This window comes from Lepisosteus oculatus, chromosome 9 (assembly GCF_040954835.1).
Source record: "Lepisosteus oculatus isolate fLepOcu1 chromosome 9, fLepOcu1.hap2, whole genome shotgun sequence".
Classification (NCBI taxonomy): Eukaryota; Metazoa; Chordata; class Actinopteri; order Semionotiformes; family Lepisosteidae; genus Lepisosteus; species Lepisosteus oculatus.
In genome coordinates this window covers 26,787,158-26,810,213 of record NC_090704.1, presented here as the reverse complement: position 1 = coordinate 26,810,213, position 23,056 = coordinate 26,787,158, and the positions used below count along the sequence as shown (strand labels likewise).

Genomic DNA, 23,056 nt, shown 5'->3' with positions numbered 1-23,056 from the left:
AGAGTATGTGTATTCAAAGGCTCAATGCATGTTCAGTATATATATTCAGATTTGTCTGTGTAGGTTTATCCGTCTTAAATTCAATAGCAGAGAAGTGAAGCACAGGCTAATAAACAGCTTGCTGCATTTTTCATGCGTTGAAGAATTCACAATGTCTTATTGCCTTGGAGCTGTCGAAACGCTCTGTCAATTAATGGGAGGCAGCAGAATCTTCGCATATCTGAAGCTACAAGCGGTTCTGCGAGCTGACTGTGTGCATAAAAAACTGCCTACCTCCATTTCACGTTATTATTGGTAATTTCACACCAATTTTTCATCCTTAATTTTTAAACACTCCATCATAACTTCTTCTTCGAAGCTTCAAGAATCTAAGTATGGTAATGAAATGCTTTTACATAACAGACTTTCTTATTGTCTCACAGAGTATGACCCCATGAATTGTCTTCAGGATATTGTGCTTGACTGTCAGTCACTGAACAGGAACGCCTAATTAAAGTCGTTAAACTCTTACAGTGCAATACAATAGAGATATAAATTGCCTTTCGTGAAACCCCCTAAACCTAAAGCACTATACCTCATGATTCTAGCTTGAAATAAGAGATGGATGCAAAATGCAGAAGTGTTTCACTAAACAAAGGAGTCTTTAGACTGATTATACATATTGTCACTGTATTCACATATCTGAAAGCTTTCTAAAACCCCATTATTCAGCCAAGTCTAATTATTGCCTCACTTACTGTATAGTACAGTACAGTATATAAGTGATGGAACCTGGACTCATGATTCCAGGTTTGTGACTTTGTTGCTTATGTTGGATGCAGGTTTTTAAACTTAGAACTTAGCTTGATTCTGTTAGTTCCTTGTTTGGTATCTCATTTAAAAAATATATTTGTACAAATCTTATTCTAATGTCCAAAGTTGGCCTGGCATGAAAAAATGAAATTTGACTTATGAGCATGCTTTAGAATTTATGTTGTGTCACTATAAGAAAAACTGTTAATAATGTCCACCTGTCACTGTCATTAATGGTCTAAAGACTTAGAAAATACCAGGGTTTTGAAACAATTTTAATACTTTGTTTGCTGCTTGTTTGTGCATTAACATGATACAGAGCACTTGTTCACAATGCAAGTGTCCTTGTGAGACTTCCTGAGCACAGGTGTCTGAAGATGGGCAGGCCCTTGCTATATTTTCCACTGCAGGACTCTGATCAAACCAGTGCTCAGTTGCTGAACTTGGCTCTTGCCAAGATAAGCTTGATAAAAAAAAATCCTGAACACTGGCTTATGTGATGTAAATTATGTAAATCACTTAAAAGTTTGTTGAATTCATGTTGTAGTCCAACTACCCTCTCTTGCCTATGAACTCTTGTGCACAAAAGGCCTAAATGCTGGTTTCCATGTAGCCTTTTGCAGTTCTCACGTTGATACCTATTCAAACAAGGGTTCACATTGACATCTGGACCCTTGTTTGAATAGGTATCATATCAGTTCTTCCCTCTGTCTCATCAAACTGTCCCACTAACATGAATGATCTGAATAGAACTGCTAATCTACAGTGCAAATTATTATGGAATTGATTGTTTATCTTTGCATGAAGAATTACACTATAAAGTGTCATGTGAGACAATAACATTTCAATACTTTTTCATCTTTTCCTTTGCTTTATCACTGTATGTGATCTATTGTTCTATTACATCTTTATGTAAAATATTCTCATGAAAAAGTGATGTGATTTAGAATTGTTGGAAGTGGTCAGGGGGGCCTTGAGGTCAGTTTTCTCTTATTTTAGGAATTAATTCTTTGCAATGCTGATACAGATGCAGTTTTAATTATTATAGAGTGAACCAAAATGTCAGCTTACCAGATCTCCCCAGACTTTTCTCAGTCCACCTTCCTGATCACTGTACTGGGATATGAGGGGATCCATGTCACAAAGGACAAAAAGATATCAATTTACCTCATGTGCATTTGTGACCAAAATATGCCTTGATGAAACATAATCTTTCAGTTTATTGGTTTGTCTTAGGACTTCATAAACTAATAAAACCTTAAACTTTTGAAAATAAGGTACAGTATGTGATGGAGTTGTCAGTGTGTGTGAGTTGAGATTTATTCAGAACTTGAAATTCTGTTGTGGTGTGGGTGGAGGGTGTAAAATGACACCGGTGGGATTTAGCATCTGTATGAGAGTCCCTGTGCAGGACTGTGAAGACCCCTGCTTTTGCAGAGTCAGCCCATGTCAGCACAAGATCTGTGTTTGTCTGTTTGCAGTATTTTATACAGTAGCAATCAATTGACCAAAGGCTGCCAGAGAGGAGCAGGAGAGCTGCCATTAACAATCAAGACAGGAAGGCAGTTTAGGTGAAGTGTCTTCCCAGGGCCGAAGGAGCCCTCCCTACACCTGTCTGTCAGGAGCATTCAGCACACAGGCATGTTTCCACCCATCCTTGGGGCATTAGGCCACTTCAGAGAGGCGGTTAACAAACTTTCTCCATTACATAATGACTCACTATCTTCTGTGTGGTATATTAATTATGCAAATATTGTGGTCCTTCATGCAAAAAAAATACAAATGGAGTACTATAAAAATCCTGATTATAAAGAGCCTTGCTTTCCTTTCAATTTAGAATGCTCTATTTAATATTTCATTGCAGCACTTCTACTTTCACCAGAGCCCGAAGGACTACAGATCGATGCGTGTCTAAATAAGCTTTTCCACTCTTAAACAGTGGATAATATAGTTATTTCTCCTTGCATTGTTGGCTTTTGTCTAGCTTATCTTAACTTGGCCACACTGGATGTCTTACTGGAAGGTTGAGAAACAGATACTAGATTTTTTTCATTCCCTAAACCCTGAGAACACTGTAGCAGAGTAACTGGTCCTAACAGATTCACAGCACTGGTTATTGGTTGATAAGAGTTTCTGCTAGTTTATACTGGGAGTGATTTCAATGTTTTGAATATATTTGTCAATTATTTAAGGAATAATGATGGAGTGGGGAATTATTAGATATTAAGAACCAAAATCAAGATTACAATTGAATTTGTTCAATGTACAATTTGTTTTTGAATATGCTACAGTAGACGTGTCACCAGATATACAGAGCATATAAATACAGTAAATGGTCATACAGTAGGTAACAGAAAAAAATGTTGATTGAAAATAGCAAACCATCTAGCAAATACTTAATTTAAAGCCCTTCAGATACTAAGAACCAGCAGGAAGTGTAGAAATCTTATAGTTAGCTAAAGCTTTATGCTCAGGGTTACAATACAAAAAGACATTGCTTGGCTTACTAAGGATAGAAACTGTCACTAATCATATGCAAGCAATTATGTGAGAATAAATATCACAGTGAGGGAAGATAGATGGTTAGGAGAAAGCCAGAGAGAACAGATGTGTTCTCTAAGTGTGGGTAGGGGCTGTCTCAATGTAATGAGGAGGGACATACAGTATAGCTGACATGATATAGGGCCAGCTGATGTAGCAGATCTCAGGTTAAGATATTATTTAAGCTATCAACACCTCATATTCAGGGAATCCCAATTGCTGTGTCAAAACATGAGTTGATCACATCTGGGAGGAAGTAATTAGAAACAGTTTTGTGGAAGGCTTGACCACCAATATTCTTTCTCTCTTTCTCCCTTTTTTACCTGTGAACTAAATACTTTGATCAATCAATTTATATATACTTTTTTTTCTTTCATAGCAAGATCAATCACAAGTGCTGTCCTATCAGTTGACAAAAATGTGTCCCCAAATCCTCAATAGTATAGCCTGTACCTGTGCTGCATCTTCATATTATATGTGGTATGAACAGTAGGGAGAATCCTCATATTTCTTCTTTGGATGCACTGTGATTGAGGAAAGCTAGACAGGTTTCATAAAAATGATATCTCTTTTGACAGTCCAACTGTAAAAGTACACAATAAGTGTAAAAACTGTACCAGGAGTTTTAACTGAAAGAGCTTTATTGAATATACAAATGCAAGCTCTGTGTGCACTTTCTGAGAGACAAGGAGTCAATTTTTCTCTTTGAACAACACTACTCATTGAGAGGCATTAAAACTGAACTGTCATTAAGTGAAGTGGGCAGAAATGTGCAATAACCGTAACCTAATTAAAAGTAGGTTAAAATTACCGAACATTTTAATGTGTCATTTCTGTTTTTCTGAGTGTTTTCAATCATTACAATTTATAACCTAGTAGTATGTTTTTTTTTTCAAAATGCAGTATAACCAGACTATAACCATAATAGGAACTGGAATTAATTTGTATTAAGTTGTTAATCTTACTGACAGGCTCTAAAGCAGAGCTTTAACTAAACCATGGCTATCATTTTTATCTGATTGCTTTGCAAATAGGGCTGCATGAAGTTATGCTTGGATTGAATCAAAACTTTAAACTCGCCACCAATTGAAAATTGCAGACCTCATATTTGAGAATGAGTTTCTGTTGTACAGGTCTAGTTTGTAATCATTTTAATACCTAAATAATGTAATTATTGGCTTGGCTGAAGTAATGATTTAATCAAAGCCTTAATGCTGAAAACTGTAGTGCCAGATTATGGGAGAACATATTATGTATTATGGGGAAGAAATCTATTTAGCATTTCTCATTTTACATAAATTGTAACAAAATATTACAATAATACAAATATTAAAATGGCAAGAATTCAAATTGTTTTAACTGCAAATATGTATGTACAGTATAAGGTATACATCTAAACTGTATATATGAAAATATGCACATAAGCAGGTTCTTAACAAGACTTGTATATACAGTACTATTTTGCTTAGAACGTTACTGATCGCTGAATGTGGTTGTCATATAGAGTAGCTTATTCAAGAAAATCAGTGAAGGATACTTTGGTGATGCAATGAAGTAGAGAAAAAGAATATGAGGTTTCCTATGAACCCTTCTTGATTCACATTGGAGTGATATTTGACTGACCACTCTAACTTTATTTGATCAGATGAGTAAAGATGGAACAATATACCTGATAACATTGATACTAATTCAAAGACAGTGGAAGAAGAAAGCAGATATGTGGATTAGCAAACTAATAATGGTAAAAATGTGAGTGAGAAACTGAAAAGACTTCAAAACCCATCCATTTATCCTAAGTACCTTAAGTACATTTCACTATGCGGGGCTGAATGCAGAGTGAGATATAGAGTTCTCTCAGCTGTGCAACACCATGACCCATGCAGCCTCACAGGCATCTGGGCCCATGTGTTGTTGTTAGTGAGGGGAGCCCTTCTCCTCTAATCAGGACTGAAATCAGTATAGGGCTGCATTAGCTGTGATATATTAAAACATGAATTACTTGCAGATCATAGCAAATAGATTATTTATTGTTTCTTTAATAATAATGCTTTAGTTGTCAAGCATTCCATGGCTCGTTATCACTCAAACATTCAGTAAGTTACAGGTTGTTCAATCAACCTCAGGACCTTATGTAGGTGCTGTTTTAAAGATTCTGAATTCCTGTGACAAGATTGGTATTTACTTTTTTTGCCCCTCCAAAAATTCTGAGTCTGAGACTGCGGACCTTCCAAAATGAGTTCTGTCATAGCCATTTGCCATTTGCCACACCTTCATGGATTATATCAACTGGAGAGATGATGCAGCTTTCTCCACAAGGAAGCTAGCACAACAAAAGAACAAGAAAGTCACAAGATGCTGTTGCACTGGTAAGCTGAGGAAACCAGCTGCAGCAGTGCGTAGCCAATGTGCTGCTGCATGAGGGATCCCGTTGACAGTAAGCAAATGGCATTGACCAGGATTGAGCTGTCAATGTCTGGATTGTAGGGCTCAAACTGTGCTCCGTCAAACAGGTTTACTAGTTGAACCACTTCTGAGACCCAAAGCAAATGGGAACTTATATGTGTTTATCACCCTTAAGTGGTGCCCTTTCTTGAATTTAGACTGTGGAAACTCATTAGCAGCAGTCACTTAGCATTCTCCTATAACAAGGACATATTTCTTTCTTACATTTTCGATTCCTTTCATGTTATATAACATTACTCTGCTGTGTTATCTGTATCCAAAGAGGATACGGAATAAAACCTATTATTAATCACTGTGTATCATAAAGACACTAGTCTGCTGTAGCCTACTGTTGTGTTGTGCTGAATAACCCATTCAGAGTTTAACACGCTTAACAAATAGATTAAAGGCATGAATCTTAACAACTAAATAAGACAATGTGAATTTCTAAAAAAGACTTGAATGAGAGAAAATGAGGATGTGTTTCGCTTAAGGAAAAGCTGAAAGTAGGCTGGCAACAGATGTCCAGGGCAGTAAAGTGTAATTGAAATGCCAGCAGCAATGGTCTTATCTCCTCAATACAGGAGCCTGCTGCCAGTCTTAACATCAGTTTAATGTCATTTTACCTGGGTCTAAATCAGGCTGCTACAATCCCTGTCTCTACATTGAGGGCAGAGGGGGATTAATAGGATTTCAGCATCACATAGTTTACTCCACCATCTCACCTTATTCAATAATTTAATATCACCTATAAATAGGAGTCATTTACTAGGTGGTGATTAGTAATATTTTTATAAATCGATCCTAATCAGAGTCCTAGGAGGAAAGGGTTCATACTTTCTTGGAAAGCATGGATCTTTCTTTAAAGGTATTCTGACCTGCTGATAGCTTGTTTGCTTCACAGTGCACAGCTGCTCAGAGTAGATTTCTTGGGAAACAGTTATTTCTGTATCTAGAGATAAGTTCCTTCTAAAGGTGTTTGTTGTTAATTTTTTTGAAGAAAAAAATCTCTCTCTCTTTATCCTGTGTGCATCCTCTGTGTTGAAACTGATTCTCTTATCATTATGCAGTAGGCCGGCTTCATTCCAGAATGTTTTAAGTCCCTCTCTGGAAGGCCCAAGTTAAGAAACTGTCACCGTAACATTTCATAGAAGCTGGATACTATTTTAAGTTTTAAATTGCTTCTTGAAAGTGTGATGCAAATGCGTACCTTTTGAAATAAAGTTTAATTATTGCCTTTGGGCTGCCTGCTAAATTCAGATTTAAATTTGCCAAATCATTTAAATTTCTGATTCCTCTCTAAGTGTTAACATGTCTATCTGAACTTCTTCCTTGCCACTGCAGTGCTAGTGTGAGTGAGAAGGATTCGATTAACTATACCCAATAAAACTATCAGTACCTAGTGAGATATGCAGTTTTCAACCTGGGCTCGCCATCATTTTAAAATCCCTACAATACACTAACAAATGCCATTCTAAACCAGTTCCCTGCACCATCCATCCATTTTCTAACAACTGTATCTAATACAGGGTCATGAGGGAGGCCGGATCTTATTCCCACACGCAATGGGCACAGTGTGGGCTATAGCCCAGATGGAACACACCAGTCCATCCCTTGGCACACACAGACTCAAAAACGCACACTCTCTCACCAGGGGGAATTTTCCCCAAAAACCAATTAACCTACCAGCATGTCTTTGGACTGTGGGAGAAAATCGGATCACCCGGGGGAAACTCATGCGAACACAGGGAGAATGTACAAATTTCACACAGACAGCACCCCAGATCTGTAACTGAACCCAGGGCCCCACACTGCGAGGCAGCTATGCTAAACCACTGCACCACAGTGCCAACCCAGTTCCCTGTCCATTAGAGAAAAAATATTCCTGGGCTCTCTACTGTTTGCACAGTTGTGCGTGTGTGATAAAGTGAATAGATTTTCACATGCAAGTATTTCACCTCCTATACATGGCTTCAGTGCACAGTGAATTAGCTGAACAACAAGGGCGATATGTTTGCAAAAAAAGGGAAAAGGAACAGGGACAAAGTGTCATGTGAAGGAGCTTGGAGCTGGAAGACGGGAATAACATACAGGTACCTGTCTGCAAGAACAAGGAAGTTACAGTACACGTGACCTTCATTTGTCTATTTTTAACTTACTGTGAATCACATTGTGTCTGTTCTGCATAATTCTGTCTTTGTCATTTAAATCATGTGCTTTCCAAATAGTAATTTGTAGAGAAATTCTCCGATGAATGCCAGTAAAGCATGGAGAAGAAAACGGGCATTGTGCAGTCCTCTTAATCATGTATGTGCTGCAACATTTGTCCAATAATGACAAATGTTTCCTTGTATTTCTTGCCATTTAAACTGTCTAATTTTTTATGTAGAGGTTGTATTTACAAATATGTTTCTGCTCTTCTGTTGACCTGTTTAATTCAATGATTTGAAGTGTACTGTATTTGTTTTGTGGTCACTGCACATTGAAAACAGTCAGAAACTTGTACAGAATGTTAAAATTGGCTAATGAAATACTCAGACCAATTACGTGATTAATAACTGGAATGGAATGAAAACCAGAAGACTCTGTAGCCTTCCAGAAACTATGTTTGACAATGCTGAAGTAGTGGGATGTAACTGATTGCATTGTCTGGAGTGAAGGCATGGAGTGAACAAAAATATCAATTAGTCAAGATATGGCATTCATGCTGAGGTCTGTAGTTTTCACAGGTGTAGGGTTAATGAGCTGCTAATTAGGGAACAAGATTTACCTGCACATAATGGATAAGCCACAGGGGGGTGAAATTCTGAGGACAATATCAGAAGGGCAACACAAGTGGCCTTTACTTGCACTTGGAAAAAGAAGTACTGTATACAGTAAGTCAATCTTTCACCTACTGGAAAACAATCGTGTATGACCTGGCCCTTGGTGGCATGATACTTAACTGGATTCAGAGATAAAACGCACAACATTCAGTCTTAGCTTTTGTTTCTGCTGTTTGTTCATGTTTTTATTTCCCAAACTCAGGAATGGGAAAAGAGCATGACTTTTATGAATGCCTCTCAACTAAAGTACATCCTAAAGTTGGCTTCTGAACACAATGTATTTTTTTTTTACAGTTTCAAACACATTGGTCCATATTGTGTAATCATACCAACACAATAGAATTTTGTTTATAGGCACAAAAAAAGTAACCATCATCTATCCATTTTCTAATATCGTTATCCAATGCAGGGTTGCCTGGAGCCCATCCTGTTAACCAATGGGCGCAAGGCAGGATACGCCCTAGATGGGATGCCGGTCCATCACAGGGCACACACACACCAAACATGCACGCACTCACATTGGGGTCAATTTTCCCAGTAGAAGGACGAGCTACCAATATGTCTTTGGACTGTGACAGGAAACTGGATTACCTGGAGGAAAATACTGTACAAATATAAAAACGACAAGGTTCTGCATTACACTGCAGTAACAGACAAAAGCAACGCAAACCAAGGCAGAAATAGGAAAGAAGAAAATGAGAAAGGGAAAGCAATGGTGGGCAAATTAAATAGTGAGGAAAGGGCTGCATCTGTGGCTCTCAACAGGAAATGGGGTGAACATACCATACAAGCTCCACAAATATACAGTAGCACCCCAAACATGGAACTCAGGGCCCTAGTGCTCTGAAGCAGCAATGCAAACCATTGTATATCACCATGCCACCCTAGTACCTATCAATGATATAAAATATTTAAATGTTTATCAGGGCACTGTGTACTGTAAATATCTCAGAATGTCAAACACCTTGGCAGTAAAACAACAGCAAATTTAATAATAATGATGTTTATCAAGAAATCTTGCATTTGAAGCAGCCATGATTTGCATCTTTCTTGGTTGCTTGCCTATGCACAATACGTTTTGACAGAGTCGTGCAACCTTAGCAGCCTTTAGGAATTTAATTACCGTAAATCATTATTTTCTTGAAATTACTTAAGGTTCACCATTTCACCATCAGTTTGGCAAATATTTTCTTAATCTAATTTTTTTAAGTCTGTTTAGTTCCAGGGTGACACTTATAGCAGGGTACCGATCATGCTTTTTTCCTTGTTTTACAGAGGGTGATTTTCAATATTGTTAACTTTAGCAAGACCAAGAGCCTGTACAGGGATGGAATGTCTCCAGTGGTGAAGTCTACAAGTCGGCCGAAATGGTAAGAAATGTTCAAGTTCTTATCTGGCCAGGAGCTGCTACCACTGTGGAACATTGTGTACACCGCCATAATACAAAGTTTTAGTGATTATTGTGTTTCTTCTAACTGAATATGTTAAAAACACTAAAACATTAAGAGGGACTCTTGTGGTATTAAAAATATAATTGAATATTTCTTTTAACAGCAGTGAAATGTGTTGCAGTACCAATCACACTTTATTTTTCTTTTCGGTTACCATTTTTGACATTGTTCACACAGAGTATTATATTTTTATTTTGTCATCAGGAAAAAAAAATAGCTAGTAATCATCCTGTATTTTTTAGGTCACCTGTTTCTCACCATTTTCTTTCAGTTTCCTGCAGCCTTGACAATTCAGTGTTTATACAGTATGTTATGGCTCAGATGTTGCTGTTGTACAGTATGTTGCTGGTGATGTTGCATTTCCAAGACACTGACATTTGTGAAATAAGGGGAGGAGGAAGTGATGACTATGAGTACTGTGTCTGAAATCAATTGTGCTAATGTGGAAAACCAGTGACATGCATCATTCTGGAGGCTATCACATTTAGTCTGGTATTGAAGTTTCCATAGGCTATGATGTAACTACAGTAATGCTTTGTTGTATCTTTACCCTTAACTGTTATACAGATGCAGCCATCTAGAATGTGTGAAGAGTCAGTAGGTATACCAACTGGTTGTCAGTGTAAAACTGCCATGTGGCACTGTGAATCCTTAGTACTGTAGTTAAAGTAATTAAAGTGATGCAAGTGCATGTGGTTATCATTTTAAAATCATTACAGTTTTACATGTTTTTTTTAACCCGTTAATGCTTTCCTGTGTTTATTGTACTACCTTAGATGTAGTTCAAGTAGGAAGCTGTATCAGCATGTGTAGGCTGCAAAGGAGCAAGTAAAGGTTTATTCACTGCTGAAAAGAGAAGAAAATAAACACAATGTTTCAGCTGTACTGTACATGTATGCAAACAATTTAATCAAATCAAATAAGTACATTGTTGAGACAGGATGTTACCATGTTGCTACCACAACTCCCGATGATATATATCATGATACAATGTAAAATGTAAAAAAATACAATTTTTTTTAAAGCCACTCACAAAAAAGCGATTTAAAATATTATCTATTGTCTTTGTCTTCTCACGTCAGATCTAGTAGTCAACATACATAATAAGGCCTGGGTAGGACCAGTGAATGCCATTTAATAATTTTACATTTCTTAAATAATATTATTTTTTTTTCTTTCTTTTGAAAGGGTCTCTTTCAAATGGAACAGAAAGTGTTTCTTTCACCAAGTGCAGCATGTACTGTAGTTTTTAAATGTATATGTTTTTAAATGTCAAATCCATGGACAGAAAGACTGTATTCCCAATGTATCACATACTGTATGTTAAAGAATTCAATGTATAGTATATTCACAGATTACTACAGTATTAAAGCAGTTGTTGTACACCCCCTTCATCTAGATTCTGTTACTTGTACGTATGTACTGTACACCACTGTTACGCAAGTGATCATTGAAATGCTATTAAGATAGATAGATAATACTTTATTAATCCCGTAGGGAAATTGATGTGTTACAGCAGTCCAGCCCAAGACAAGCAAAACAGACATCAGAATAGTTATAAAACAAAAGACAAACAAAATAAATAAAAATAAATAAATAAATAAATACATAGGTGTGTGTATTAAAATGTTCAGAGTAGTTTATACAGTATCTTAACAATATGACAGAAAGTTGCAATATAAAACAATTTTATTTGTATTGATAGTTTTATAGTCATGTGACTATAGTTATGAAATTCCTTGTCTTCTGATAATTCCTGTGAAACCTGGCACATAAAAAAATCAGGTTCCAATTCAGGCTGCATTCATGGCTTGTACCTCTGTACAGCCATGTTAAAGCCACGCTAAATTTTAAAATGGAAGCCATGTACACTTGGTCAGAAAAGATCACGTAAAACCTTTTATGTTGTTGACTTCATTACCACTTCTTTTGTAAATGGACCCAATCTTAGTTTCACACCTCGACAGTGCACTGTGAAGATATTTGAGCTCAGAGCTGATTGGCCATAAGATAAGAGCACCGCTTATTAAAATGGTTAGTGTGGTTAGGAAAGTTTTTATCTGTCATGACTAGAACTGAAACACAGTCTATCTGCTACAAGTCATCCTATGAATTCTTGGCTCTGGCCATAGACAAATGAGAAAACGCAATTAGAAAGAGATGCTTGTGAAGCACAGCTGACTTCAGAGTGTTGCACAGTTTCTATGATTCTTGCTCACTTATGCTACATACACTTTGGGATTAAATGCCATTGAGTTCCAGTCCACTTTGATAATGTAGAGCTGAACTACCTAGACTGTACATTGATATTCAAGAAAAACTTCAGCATAATACTCTACAGTATGCAATCTCTGACAGAGAATCTCTTTGACTGAGGTAGGGTGCAAATATTTAACATTTAATTATTCCTAGTAGGAAAGGTTACAAACAAGACTAGGGCATTTGGTCATCCATTTAGTTGCTAGACATTAATTGATCCAAGGATCTTTTCCAGCCTTTTCTTGAAAGAAGCCAAAGAATTGGCTTCAACAGCAAGACTGGGTAACTTGTTCAGTTTTCTCACAATCCTTTGTGTAAAGAAGTACACTTCCATCATTGTCTATTATTTCTATCCACTGTTGTGTTAAAGCTGTGACCCTCAGCTTTGATCTGCAGTCACAATCTGCCACTCATTGTTTTACATAAATATGCTGGATGGTTGAAAAAAAATGCATTGATGTAAGAACACTACAGAAACTGGAGGGCATATGGAATGTAAAATGCCTAGGGAGAATGTTAAACTTTGCCATAAGGGTGCCAAGATGCCTGTCTAGAACTTTCATAGTTATTACAACTGAAAGAACCTGTTTTAAGGGTGTTAAAGTTTAAATTTACAGAAGGCATACAGCTAATTCTCTATTACAGTTGAAGTAGACCTTACATTGAGAATGGACACCCACAAAACCAATTTTAGTTCACATGTCCCATGTCTACCACCACTTGATAAAACTGGAATTATCATCCTGAAAACTGTACTTCCAATCCCAGAGTGTAAAATAAAAGAAAATAACACAGGTGGCTTGTACTAACCAGTTTTCTGCATGGGGAATTCTTCACCATAATATGTGTCAGGAATGGTCAAAATGTGTTATTAGATACAGCAATGAATGTGAAACACATTCTGTTCAGTCACCATGTCTTAATGTGGTATGGCAGTCACAAGCACACATTTATTGGGCCATATGCTTTTGATGTGTACCTGAGTGCAGTGTCCTACAGTTCTGCTCAGCATCTTTTCACTAACATTAGGGTGCGCTCTGCTATACTGCTGTAGGAGTTGCCATGCTTCAGATTAAATGTTAAACCATTTAATGTTAGTACAACCAACATTAACCAACACTGTAAGAGTGGAACTATTAATCCTAGTTTTTTTAGCTTTTTTCCCTTTTTAGATTTCACAACCCGCTGTACCCAAATTTCTCCTAGATTTATTTAATTAATTAATGTTATTATTGCTTATACTTTTCTGGACACTCCACTCAAGGCGCTTTACAGGTAATGGGGACTTCCCTCCACCAGCACCTGGATGATGCAATGGCAGCCATAGTGCACCAGAATGCTCACCACACATCAGCTATCAGTTTGGAGGAGAGCAAAGTAATGTAGCCAATTTCTCCTCTCATCACCTAATCAGCTGTTTAGTTGGGCTGCTGTGCACCACACACCACATTTCATTGGTGGATGAAGTGAGCCCCCTCCTATATAGAAGTTTCACATGCTTTGGAATTAAAATTGCTCTACATACAGTAAATGCAAGGAGCAAAAAATTACAGTAATAGAGGACTACAATTCATTTTCATACACTTAAAGAGAAAGAAGTATTAAAAATTTTAATAAGCCTGGGTAGACAGCATCTGTTTTCTAAAGCTTTCTGTCCTGGCACTTTTCACTGGGGACACTTGAAGTTTGGTAATGCACTCCCCAACTTAGAGACCATGAAACCAACTTAGATAATCAGTTTTCAAAGGCAGTATTCTAACTGGGGGTTGTATCATAACAGACATTGTGTAATGACTTGCTTGACACAAAATGGAGGATAATTTTGAGCATTAGCTGTAATGCAGATGCCTATGTTTTTTGGTTTATTCTTATAATAGTACTAAGATGGTTAAATAACCACATAGAATCCCTTACCATTCATATTAACTACTTGATACCAAAAATGTAAATTACATTGGTGTAATTTACAATTATTTGTGACTTTAATCTTTGTATCTTTAAATTGCTTCCAACTATATTGTTCAATGTCATCATTTTTATAACATTCCTATTTGATTTTACTTTTTGTCTCAGTCATTTTTGAATAAAGTCGGTAAACTTTATTTTAGTTTTGTTTGTTTTTTTCAACACAAGTTAATAGGCATTGTGAATGGCCTGTATGTTTATATAATATGTTTAGAGTCTAGTGAAACAACAATTAGCTATATACAGTGTGTATCTTGCCTGCTGAAAAATACTGCTGTGAAACAGTTTGTTGCCAAAATGTTTTCAATGATGAATACTATTCAAGTTCTTGCCTATGCATTGTCAACATGTACTGTAAGTTACTGTCAGTTTGCTGGACTGGATGCTATTTCAGTGAAGCAGTGAGACCCCTTAGTTCACAATAGTGATCTTTTTTTTGCTTCTTTGAAGCTTAGAATCAAACGTGGTTTCAGGGAGGAAAAGTGTCGACAAGCAGTGTTTAAAGAATCTTTGTTTTATGATGAAATATATATATATCTAAAATAACAAACTGCACAGCAGAGCCTGTCACTTTGATTCTGCTGCCAGTATTTGGATGTTGCTGTTACATCTGGGGCTGACCCCCTTTTTAATACAATACAATACAATAATTATTAACTATTTCTAAGTAGCCTTAGTCTTACAGAATATGCTATAATTGTTACCTGTTTAAGAAAAAATCCTGTAAATTTGTTGTGACAACAGTTACAGTAAGTTAACTACATAACAATGAGTGATCGATCAAGTTACCAAGATGCCTAAAGTTACCATGCTATTACCAAGTAAAGATCCAAGTGTAGAGGAAGAGAAAGTTGAAGAAGCAAAATTGAAACAACAATTAGCTATATACAGTGTGTATCTTGCCTGCTGAAAAATACTGCTGTGAAACAGTTTGTTGCCAAAATGTTTTCAATGATGAATACTATTCAAGTTCTTGCCTATGCATTGTCAACATGTACTGTAAGTTACTGTCAGTTTGCTGGACTGGATGCTATTTCAGTGAAGCAGTGAGACCCCTTAGTTCACAATAGTGATCTTTTTTTTGCTTCTTTGAAGCTTAGAATCAAACGTGGTTTCAGGGAGGAAAAGTGTCGACAAGCAGTGTTTAAAGAATCTTTGTTTTATGATGAAATATATATATATCTAAAATAACAAACTGCACAGCAGAGCCTGTCACTTTGATTCTGCTGCCAGTATTTGGATGTTGCTGTTACATCTGGGGCTGACCCCCTTTTTCAAAGGAAAGGGTCTTCTGCAGCATCCTGCATGGAAATGAGCCTGTAACATTTCTGAAGCGGAGAGATCCAACGGAGCATACTCCTGCCTACAAATGTCACTGGCTGTCATCAAACAGTCTCGCCAGGATCGCTAATCAAACAGCCGCGTGCTCTCCTGCCACGCTCGCTTTGAGCCCCAGCCCTGAATGAAAGGAGGCGGCAGAGCGCGAGGGCGCCACTTAAACAGCGTGGAATGGCAGCGCTTTCAGGATAAATGCTCCTGGAGCATCTTGGAACCGCGGGCCAAGTGCTGATCTTTCTTTCTGTTGCAATTACGGAGGTGTGAGGAGCCTCAGGCCCAGCTTTATGTGGATAATTGCAGCACGGCATTGCAGGAAAAAAAGAGAAGTGTTTTAATGAAGCAGTAGAAGAAAGCCAGCCATCCTCACTACTGTCTGTGAAAATCAGGCGTGCCTGGGGTCTGACTAATTTGATCACAACCTGCTAAGGAAAAAAAGGGTTTCAATATATGCTAAAACTCATTTTGTAAATTAAGTGTAAAAATTACATGTAATGACTCCGTCTACAGTACTAGTAATGTGTTCTCAAAAATGTTCACCATTTAAATAATTGTAAATATGTCATGAATATTCCCTTTATACGTCCTCTTGAATGTTCTTACTCATTTAGACTAATCTGAAACAGTTTTGTTTCTTGTGAACTGGATGCATAATTTAAGAGTTCACAGATTTTATCGTCACAACAGTACTGTATTTGTGGGCTTTTAAAATCATACCAAATATCAAAAGTGATATACCTAATTCAGTATATCCACAAGATGGCCTTGCAGTAGAGAAACTGAATTTAAAATTCAGTTCAGTTCAACCCTTTCTTTTGAAAGGTGTAGCTTATCTCGTCAAGGTCTGTAGTTTTTCACAGAGTTACTGATTTCTTCTTAGGTCACTCTCAATACAATAATTATTAACTATTTCTAAGTAGCCTTAGTCTTACAGAATATGCTATAATTGTTACCTGTTTAAGAAAAAATCCTGTAAATTTGTTGTGACAACAGTTACAGTAAGTTAACTACATAACAATGAGTGATCGATCAAGTTACCAAGATGCCTAAAGTTACCATGCTATTACCAAGTAAAGATCCAAGTGTAGAGGAAGAGAAAGTTGAAGAAGCAAAATTGAATTAGTAAACAACTACATGGAGCTTTGACTGTCAAAGAGCTTTGACTGTCCAATCCAACCACACACACACATGTAAGGATTAAAAAGGAGAAGAGGGATAGAATAGATTTCTTTGGCTGTATTTATCAGTTAAAGTCACTTTTAACCTCGAAGTTGAAACCTTTATCTCTGTCTGCAGTAAATGTTATTCTTTGGGCTCCCATTTGATACTGGGGGCTATATAATGTTCCCTTCTGAGAGACAGCAATCAGATTAGAGTGCATTGCCAAGTGCAGGGATCCATCCTGCGCCCTGGAGGTTGAGTAATTAGAGGAGATAGAGTGCCGTATTTACACTGAATTACGGAAACCAGGTTAGCCAAGTGATAAATGGAAATCCAACATGGGGGCTGACGTTGCTTTTGTGTCGCTAGTGCACATTGACTTTTTCAATGAAAAATCTACCCAAAGATAAGCAGTGGCATGTAACATTGTGTATCTCATAGTGAACCAAAAGGATTGAGATTCAAGGCTGGACAAACTTGGTACAGTGCCATCACATTACAGCATCACTTAACTGAAGGTGAAAGAGTGGAAGCTCCTCATAACTGTTAGTAGAGACATGTGATTATCTACTGTATGCTATAGATCGACTTCTTGCCAAGTTCTTCTGTTTAGCGGGTCTTGATTATAATTAGAGGAAGCTATTCATCCCATCTAGCAAATATCCTTTTGTTCCCTTGCTTTGCCCTTTGTAACTATCCTCTTTCAAAAACGCATACTCTTGTATCTCTACATCAATCACATACACCATCCAAAACCTAATACATTTTGTCTGACTCTGTGCTGCATGTATGCCACTGAGTCTTGGACCTGGCACTAAGAAGTCTAATACATGTATCTTGACTCAGATCCAGCTTCCTTTAATAAGGATTGATTAGGCATAAAACCTATGTTGGATAATTTATCTGGCTGACACTTTTATCCGAAGCAACTTACATCTGTACCCATTTGTACAGCTCAATATTTTATAACCACGGTGTCTCAATTAGAATTTGAACCCACAACCTTCCACTTACTATACATGTCTACAACCCTAACCAGTCCTTCACTCTGCTGTCCACTGTGCATTTAACAGCCACAACCATTAGGGAGTAACCATTTCTCATATCCACAAAAAAGTCCACTTAATTGGGCCTGAATGTGTTCCTTTCTGGACAGAGCTTTTGGAAGTGTTCTGTAAGAAAGTAGTGACCTTTGCGGTGGTACACTGTGAACAAGCCCCCTTTTTTTGCTTATTTGTTAGATTTATGGAGTAAAGCATTGCTAAGCATCTTTTCCTAAATGAATTAAAAAATCAGTGTGGATAATGCAATTCTGCTCGTTGTGTCCTGGGCTTTTATAGCATTACATTATGCTGTATCTGTAGGGAGCAAGCAGCACAGCTCAATTGACAGATGTGACTGGCAGCTTCCAGGTCAAGGAAAAAATAAGGATATTTTAAGAGGCAATTGATTTAGTGCCTGTGCGTCTTAGAAAAGTTATATGTATGTAGATAATAAAAAACTGAGCAAACTCTGAGACGTGCCTCTTTTGTTTTTTCTGCTTTTCAGTTGAGCTTGTTCCACTCTGTGAAGATAAAATATTCAGTGTTGATAAAAGGCAAACTTTACACCTCAGGGAACACTGTGTTTTGACATGGTTTTTATCACATATAAAGCCAAACATTTATGCTTTATTGAATTTGTTACCTTTCTGGTAGAAAGTAGAATTTGAATAAATAGTAAAGAGTAACCTAAACGCCTGTGTATTTTTTTCAACCTTGCTTTCCAAACTCAGCAAAAAAATGTTTTTCCTCACAAAAATAACTGAAGCACATACACAGGTAAAATGCTATCTTATTTTTTTCTGTGGAGTAAGAAACTGCAGATCTCTTTACTAGGTCCACATGTTATTTAAAGTATTTTAATGTAAAAGATAACATTATCCTTCAATTAATTAAAAAAACAGTATTTTTAACCAGTATGTACATTTGCTTGTACAAACTATACCCTTGTATGATGTATAACTTGCCACGGCAACACACTTTAGTAACATTTAGTAACATTTTAGTACATCTGTGCTGCTGATGGAACCTGGTATATTAAACAGATTTTAGGTGGTTTCATTTAAAGTGTTTATTTTGGTCTCTTAATGTGACTAACAATTTTGTGGAAGTTATCTGCACAAATATAAGTTATTTATGCTACAATTATTATTATTACTGCTACTACTACTACAAGAACAACAACAACAATTATAATAAAAAACTTATTTATATGGGTTTAAGTACATTTACATCAACTATTTTTTCAGATTCCATACTCAGGGTAGTTAAAGAGTGCAAGTATAAAATATGTTAAGTTTTAATTGAATTGTTTCATGTTGTTTATTGGTCTTGAAGAACAGAGTAAACATTTCATCTTATCACTTAGTTTTGATTACCTGTACTTTAGATTGGACTAATTGAAATAGCTTTAGTATTCTTTACTATAATACTGATTATAGTTGTACTATTGCTAATTATTTCTTAAAATGTTTTTTCCCCTTCCTTTGACTGAATCTTTTATCTTTTGAAACCATGGACTTTCAAATGAAAGGAGAAAGTGAAAGTACACAGAAACACCAAGTTGCCAGATGATATGCTGTATGGTTTAGCAGCATGTTTGTGTGCTGCTAACAGAACATGAGGCAGTGATGTTACCCAAAGAATAATGTCTAAATGTGCTTCTGCAAGCGATACAGAAAAGTAAAGAGAAAGGACAGGCTTACTATTTCTTAGGGCAGAAAAACTGCAACAACAGTGCGTCACAAAAGAACTTTTGCAAGAGTTGGGAGAATCTAACCTTGGACAAGGGTAAATGTTCTTTTTTATTTAAAAAAAAAATGCCAGAGAGAGAAAAATACATACAAAAGTGATTCACAAGCTGCCCTGCTCTGCTTTGAGTCAGTCTAGCAATTTTGCTTTTGTACAAAATCCTGCCTGTAACTGACTGATGCAACAAAATAGTGAAATTCTATTTCAAGACGTCTCCAGCTCCATCAGAGCCCGTGTTTGCGGTAATTGCTCTGTCAATCATGCCGCATCCCACTGCTATCCTCTCTCGTTAAGCCCCTGTATGCGCAGGCTGCAAATACAGAGGGGAGATGCACTGGAGGTTCGTCACTTTGCTGCTTCTGGTGTCCTCCCTGGAACACAGCTCAACTCCGCCACTGCAGGTATTAGACCTCAAGGAGGCCAATAAAGTCGCCGTAACCAGTGGCTGGATGTGACTTTTTATATCAGAACCAGAAATCCACCTCCAGACCAGAAAACCAGTCATCTCCACCTCTGCTGCTTGCTGTTTCCATGCAGCCCCCCCCCTACTGCTCGTTCATCACTTGCTCTGTGCTTTCTGTTCATATCCAGTGCACCTCTTGCTCCCTTCATCCCTCGCCAGTGCCTGATTGCTCTTGTGCTGGTCACATCCTGCCATTCGTTCTCCCACATCTGCTGGCTGCACCTCCAAACTGTCTGATCACCTTCCAATACCTCAGGACCCATTTGCTTATTTGCCTGTGATATTGCTTTTATTTCACTTGCTCTGTACTATTAAGCCTTGCATTTTAATACGGTAGTAACTGCACATTTGCTTTGGTCATTGCATTTTGTGAATTATGTATAGCAATGTAACAGTCATATTTTCTAATATTATTGATTATTTTGAGTGTAACTGACCATGGCTAATTTCATCACCTTATTATTGATATCAGCAATTTTATAATCCATTATAAGAGCTTGTTTGGATTTGTGGACTCTGTGAACATATATCTTGGTTAGTTTTCTACATTCTTCTGAAATGGGGAAGAATGAACTCCGTTCAGATTCCTCTCCAGAGAGCGTGGCTCCGCAGCACACAAAAATGGTATAATGTTCCTAAAGGACAGAACCAGCAGCCCCATGAGTAAATAACTTTTGTACCGTAATAATCCTTGGATCAATAGGGACAGATAATCATAAGAACAGCAGCTGTTTGTAAGTAATAGTTTCCCACTCTTTACAAGCCAGGCTGTGATTACAGGGCTTCTATTAAGTGCTTATTCATTTCGTGATGCCTCTTTTGAAAGACATTTATTGAAAAAGAATCTACTCACACTTTTTCTGATAGATATATAACAGTATTACATGTTCATTTCACTTAGCTATCCTATAAATAACATCTATTTTTATTACTGGATTCAAATTAATTTATTATGGGATCAGCCATGGATTATAGCAGGCCTACTTGCCCTCTTGAACAACAGTGTAATACCTGAGGGTTTTGTTAGTAAAAGAAAGGCTGAAAGAATCCTTTAACAATTCCGTATCTGTAACTCAGGTTCTGGACTAGGTGTTGGATTCAAGACTCGGGTATTATTATTTTCAGGCTAAATCCTTTGTTTTCATTTGCAGTTGGATTAATGCAGCCCCTTCTCACTTATAATCTCTTGACAATATTCATGTCAAGTACTTTCTACACAGATTATAATAGTATCACTGATGTTTTTGTGTGCTCAAATCCAAAGATTTTCTTTTGTAACTCATATATCTTTTAATGATTGATCTGTTATAAAATACATAACTAGCTGGTGGAGTTACAATGCCATAGATGATGTTTGTGAAGGGGAGTCTTGCACTTTTAAAGACTGACTTTGTGACATTGCAGAACTCCTACAGTACACAGACAGGATGAGGAATTGTAAGGACAAACCTGGGAGTGGAAGGAACAGCATGTCAATAAGGCTTTGTTAATTTCTGAGAGAAAAATTTCATATCAAAACGTCATCAAGTCTTATTAAAAAAAACAAGTTATATAGTAGTTGGCATCTAGTAGATTTGCATTGTGATTTAAGGCATTCAGGAGTCTGATCCTAATGACAGAAAATAAAGAAAGAACCAAAATCTTTCAAATCAAATTTGGCATGGCCATCCAGGATAATGGCTTGCATTGGTCTTTAAATACATTGGGAAGGAAGATATTAATTTTTTATGGGGATGCTTTGGTAATGTAAAAGGATACATTAGCCTGATTAGTCTTTTTTTTTAATTTCCTATTTGCTTATTTAAGGAAAATGGTTTTTTTTTTCAAAACCTTAAAAAATAAACTACATTATTATTATTATTCCTGCCAGTAGTATTAATTTATGATTGATTCTCTTCTCTTAGACATATGTTTGTTAAGGAGACCTCAGGTGTTGTTACAGAATTTCTTACTGTAACGTCATGAAATATGTTTTGGAGTTTATGAATTATTCTCAAAAACATTTGTGCAGTACTGGAATCAGCCGTGTATCCCTCCTAGTGTGAGCCTCTGGGAAGGGCAGGGATTTGAGTTGCGAGGGCGGCTAAGGCGTAGAATTTACTACAGCTTTGTGGTAATTAGATCTGAGTGCTCAATGACTAAATAACGCAGGGGAGAGAAATTTTGTCAGTCAGCAGATCTTGAAAGCTTCTGAACAACCTTCAGAAATAAAAAAATACATGCGAGTGAATGAACTGAAAAACTAATGAAGACAAATCAAATTTGGGGGAAAGTATAAAGATAAAGATATAGATGATAAATGTGGGTAAAGCAGGAGTTCTGATATATGAAACTGCCTTTAATAGAGCATGCAAAGAAAAAAAAATACAGGACCTCATCCTAAAGGATGTATATGCAGTCTCTTCTAAGGTGGATGTATAGGCTAACATATCTTTCCTTAAGAATTCTAAAAATAAATTAAATTAATTAATAAAGCCAAACACTTCCCTATGCTGTTACTGACCGGATTTAACATTCCCAATGTGTATTCTCATTATGCAGTATCGTACAGTGATGATACTTATTTTAATAGTTTGTTACATAGCTGAGTGACCTTGTATGATACAGAATGAGTGTGGCCTTGGAGAACATAGCACATGCTTTTATAGTATTACTGCTCTAGAATTACTACAGAAAAGAAGCAAAAAGGGCAATCTTGTATTCAAAACTTTTTTGAGCTTCTTTAGGAATCTAACTTTGCATGTTTAATAATGAGAGTTTTCTCTAAAACTGACTAAATGTAATAATGCTTTGTTTAATTTTGGCCACTATCACTACACACATTCAAAACACATCTTAGAATTGATGTCCCACACATACTGTAGTGGTTCAGACAATAATGGACTGAAACCTGAAAAAAAATGGGTCCAGTGACTTCTGCATGTGGAATACAGCAGTACATTAAATTTGAGACCTTAGATGTCCTCAGATGAGCCTCGATACAGTATGTATGTTTTATGAATAAATAAGAAGAGTTTGGCTATTTGTTGA

General features: G+C 36.8%; 1 protein-coding gene across 3 annotated transcripts in view; it reads left to right on the top strand.

Moving 5' to 3' along the window:
- LOC102689203 (cytosolic carboxypeptidase 6-like) overlaps positions 1-23,056 on the top strand; it is a 511,816-nt gene that overhangs the window by 177,122 nt on the left and 311,638 nt on the right. For all 3 annotated transcript variants that reach the window (XM_006635243.3, XM_015356263.2, XM_015356265.2), the window contains one exon: positions 9,876-9,970. In XM_006635243.3, coding sequence (XP_006635306.2) covers positions 9,876-9,970 — 95 coding nt within the window. The remainder of the gene's footprint in view (positions 1-9,875; positions 9,971-23,056) is intronic.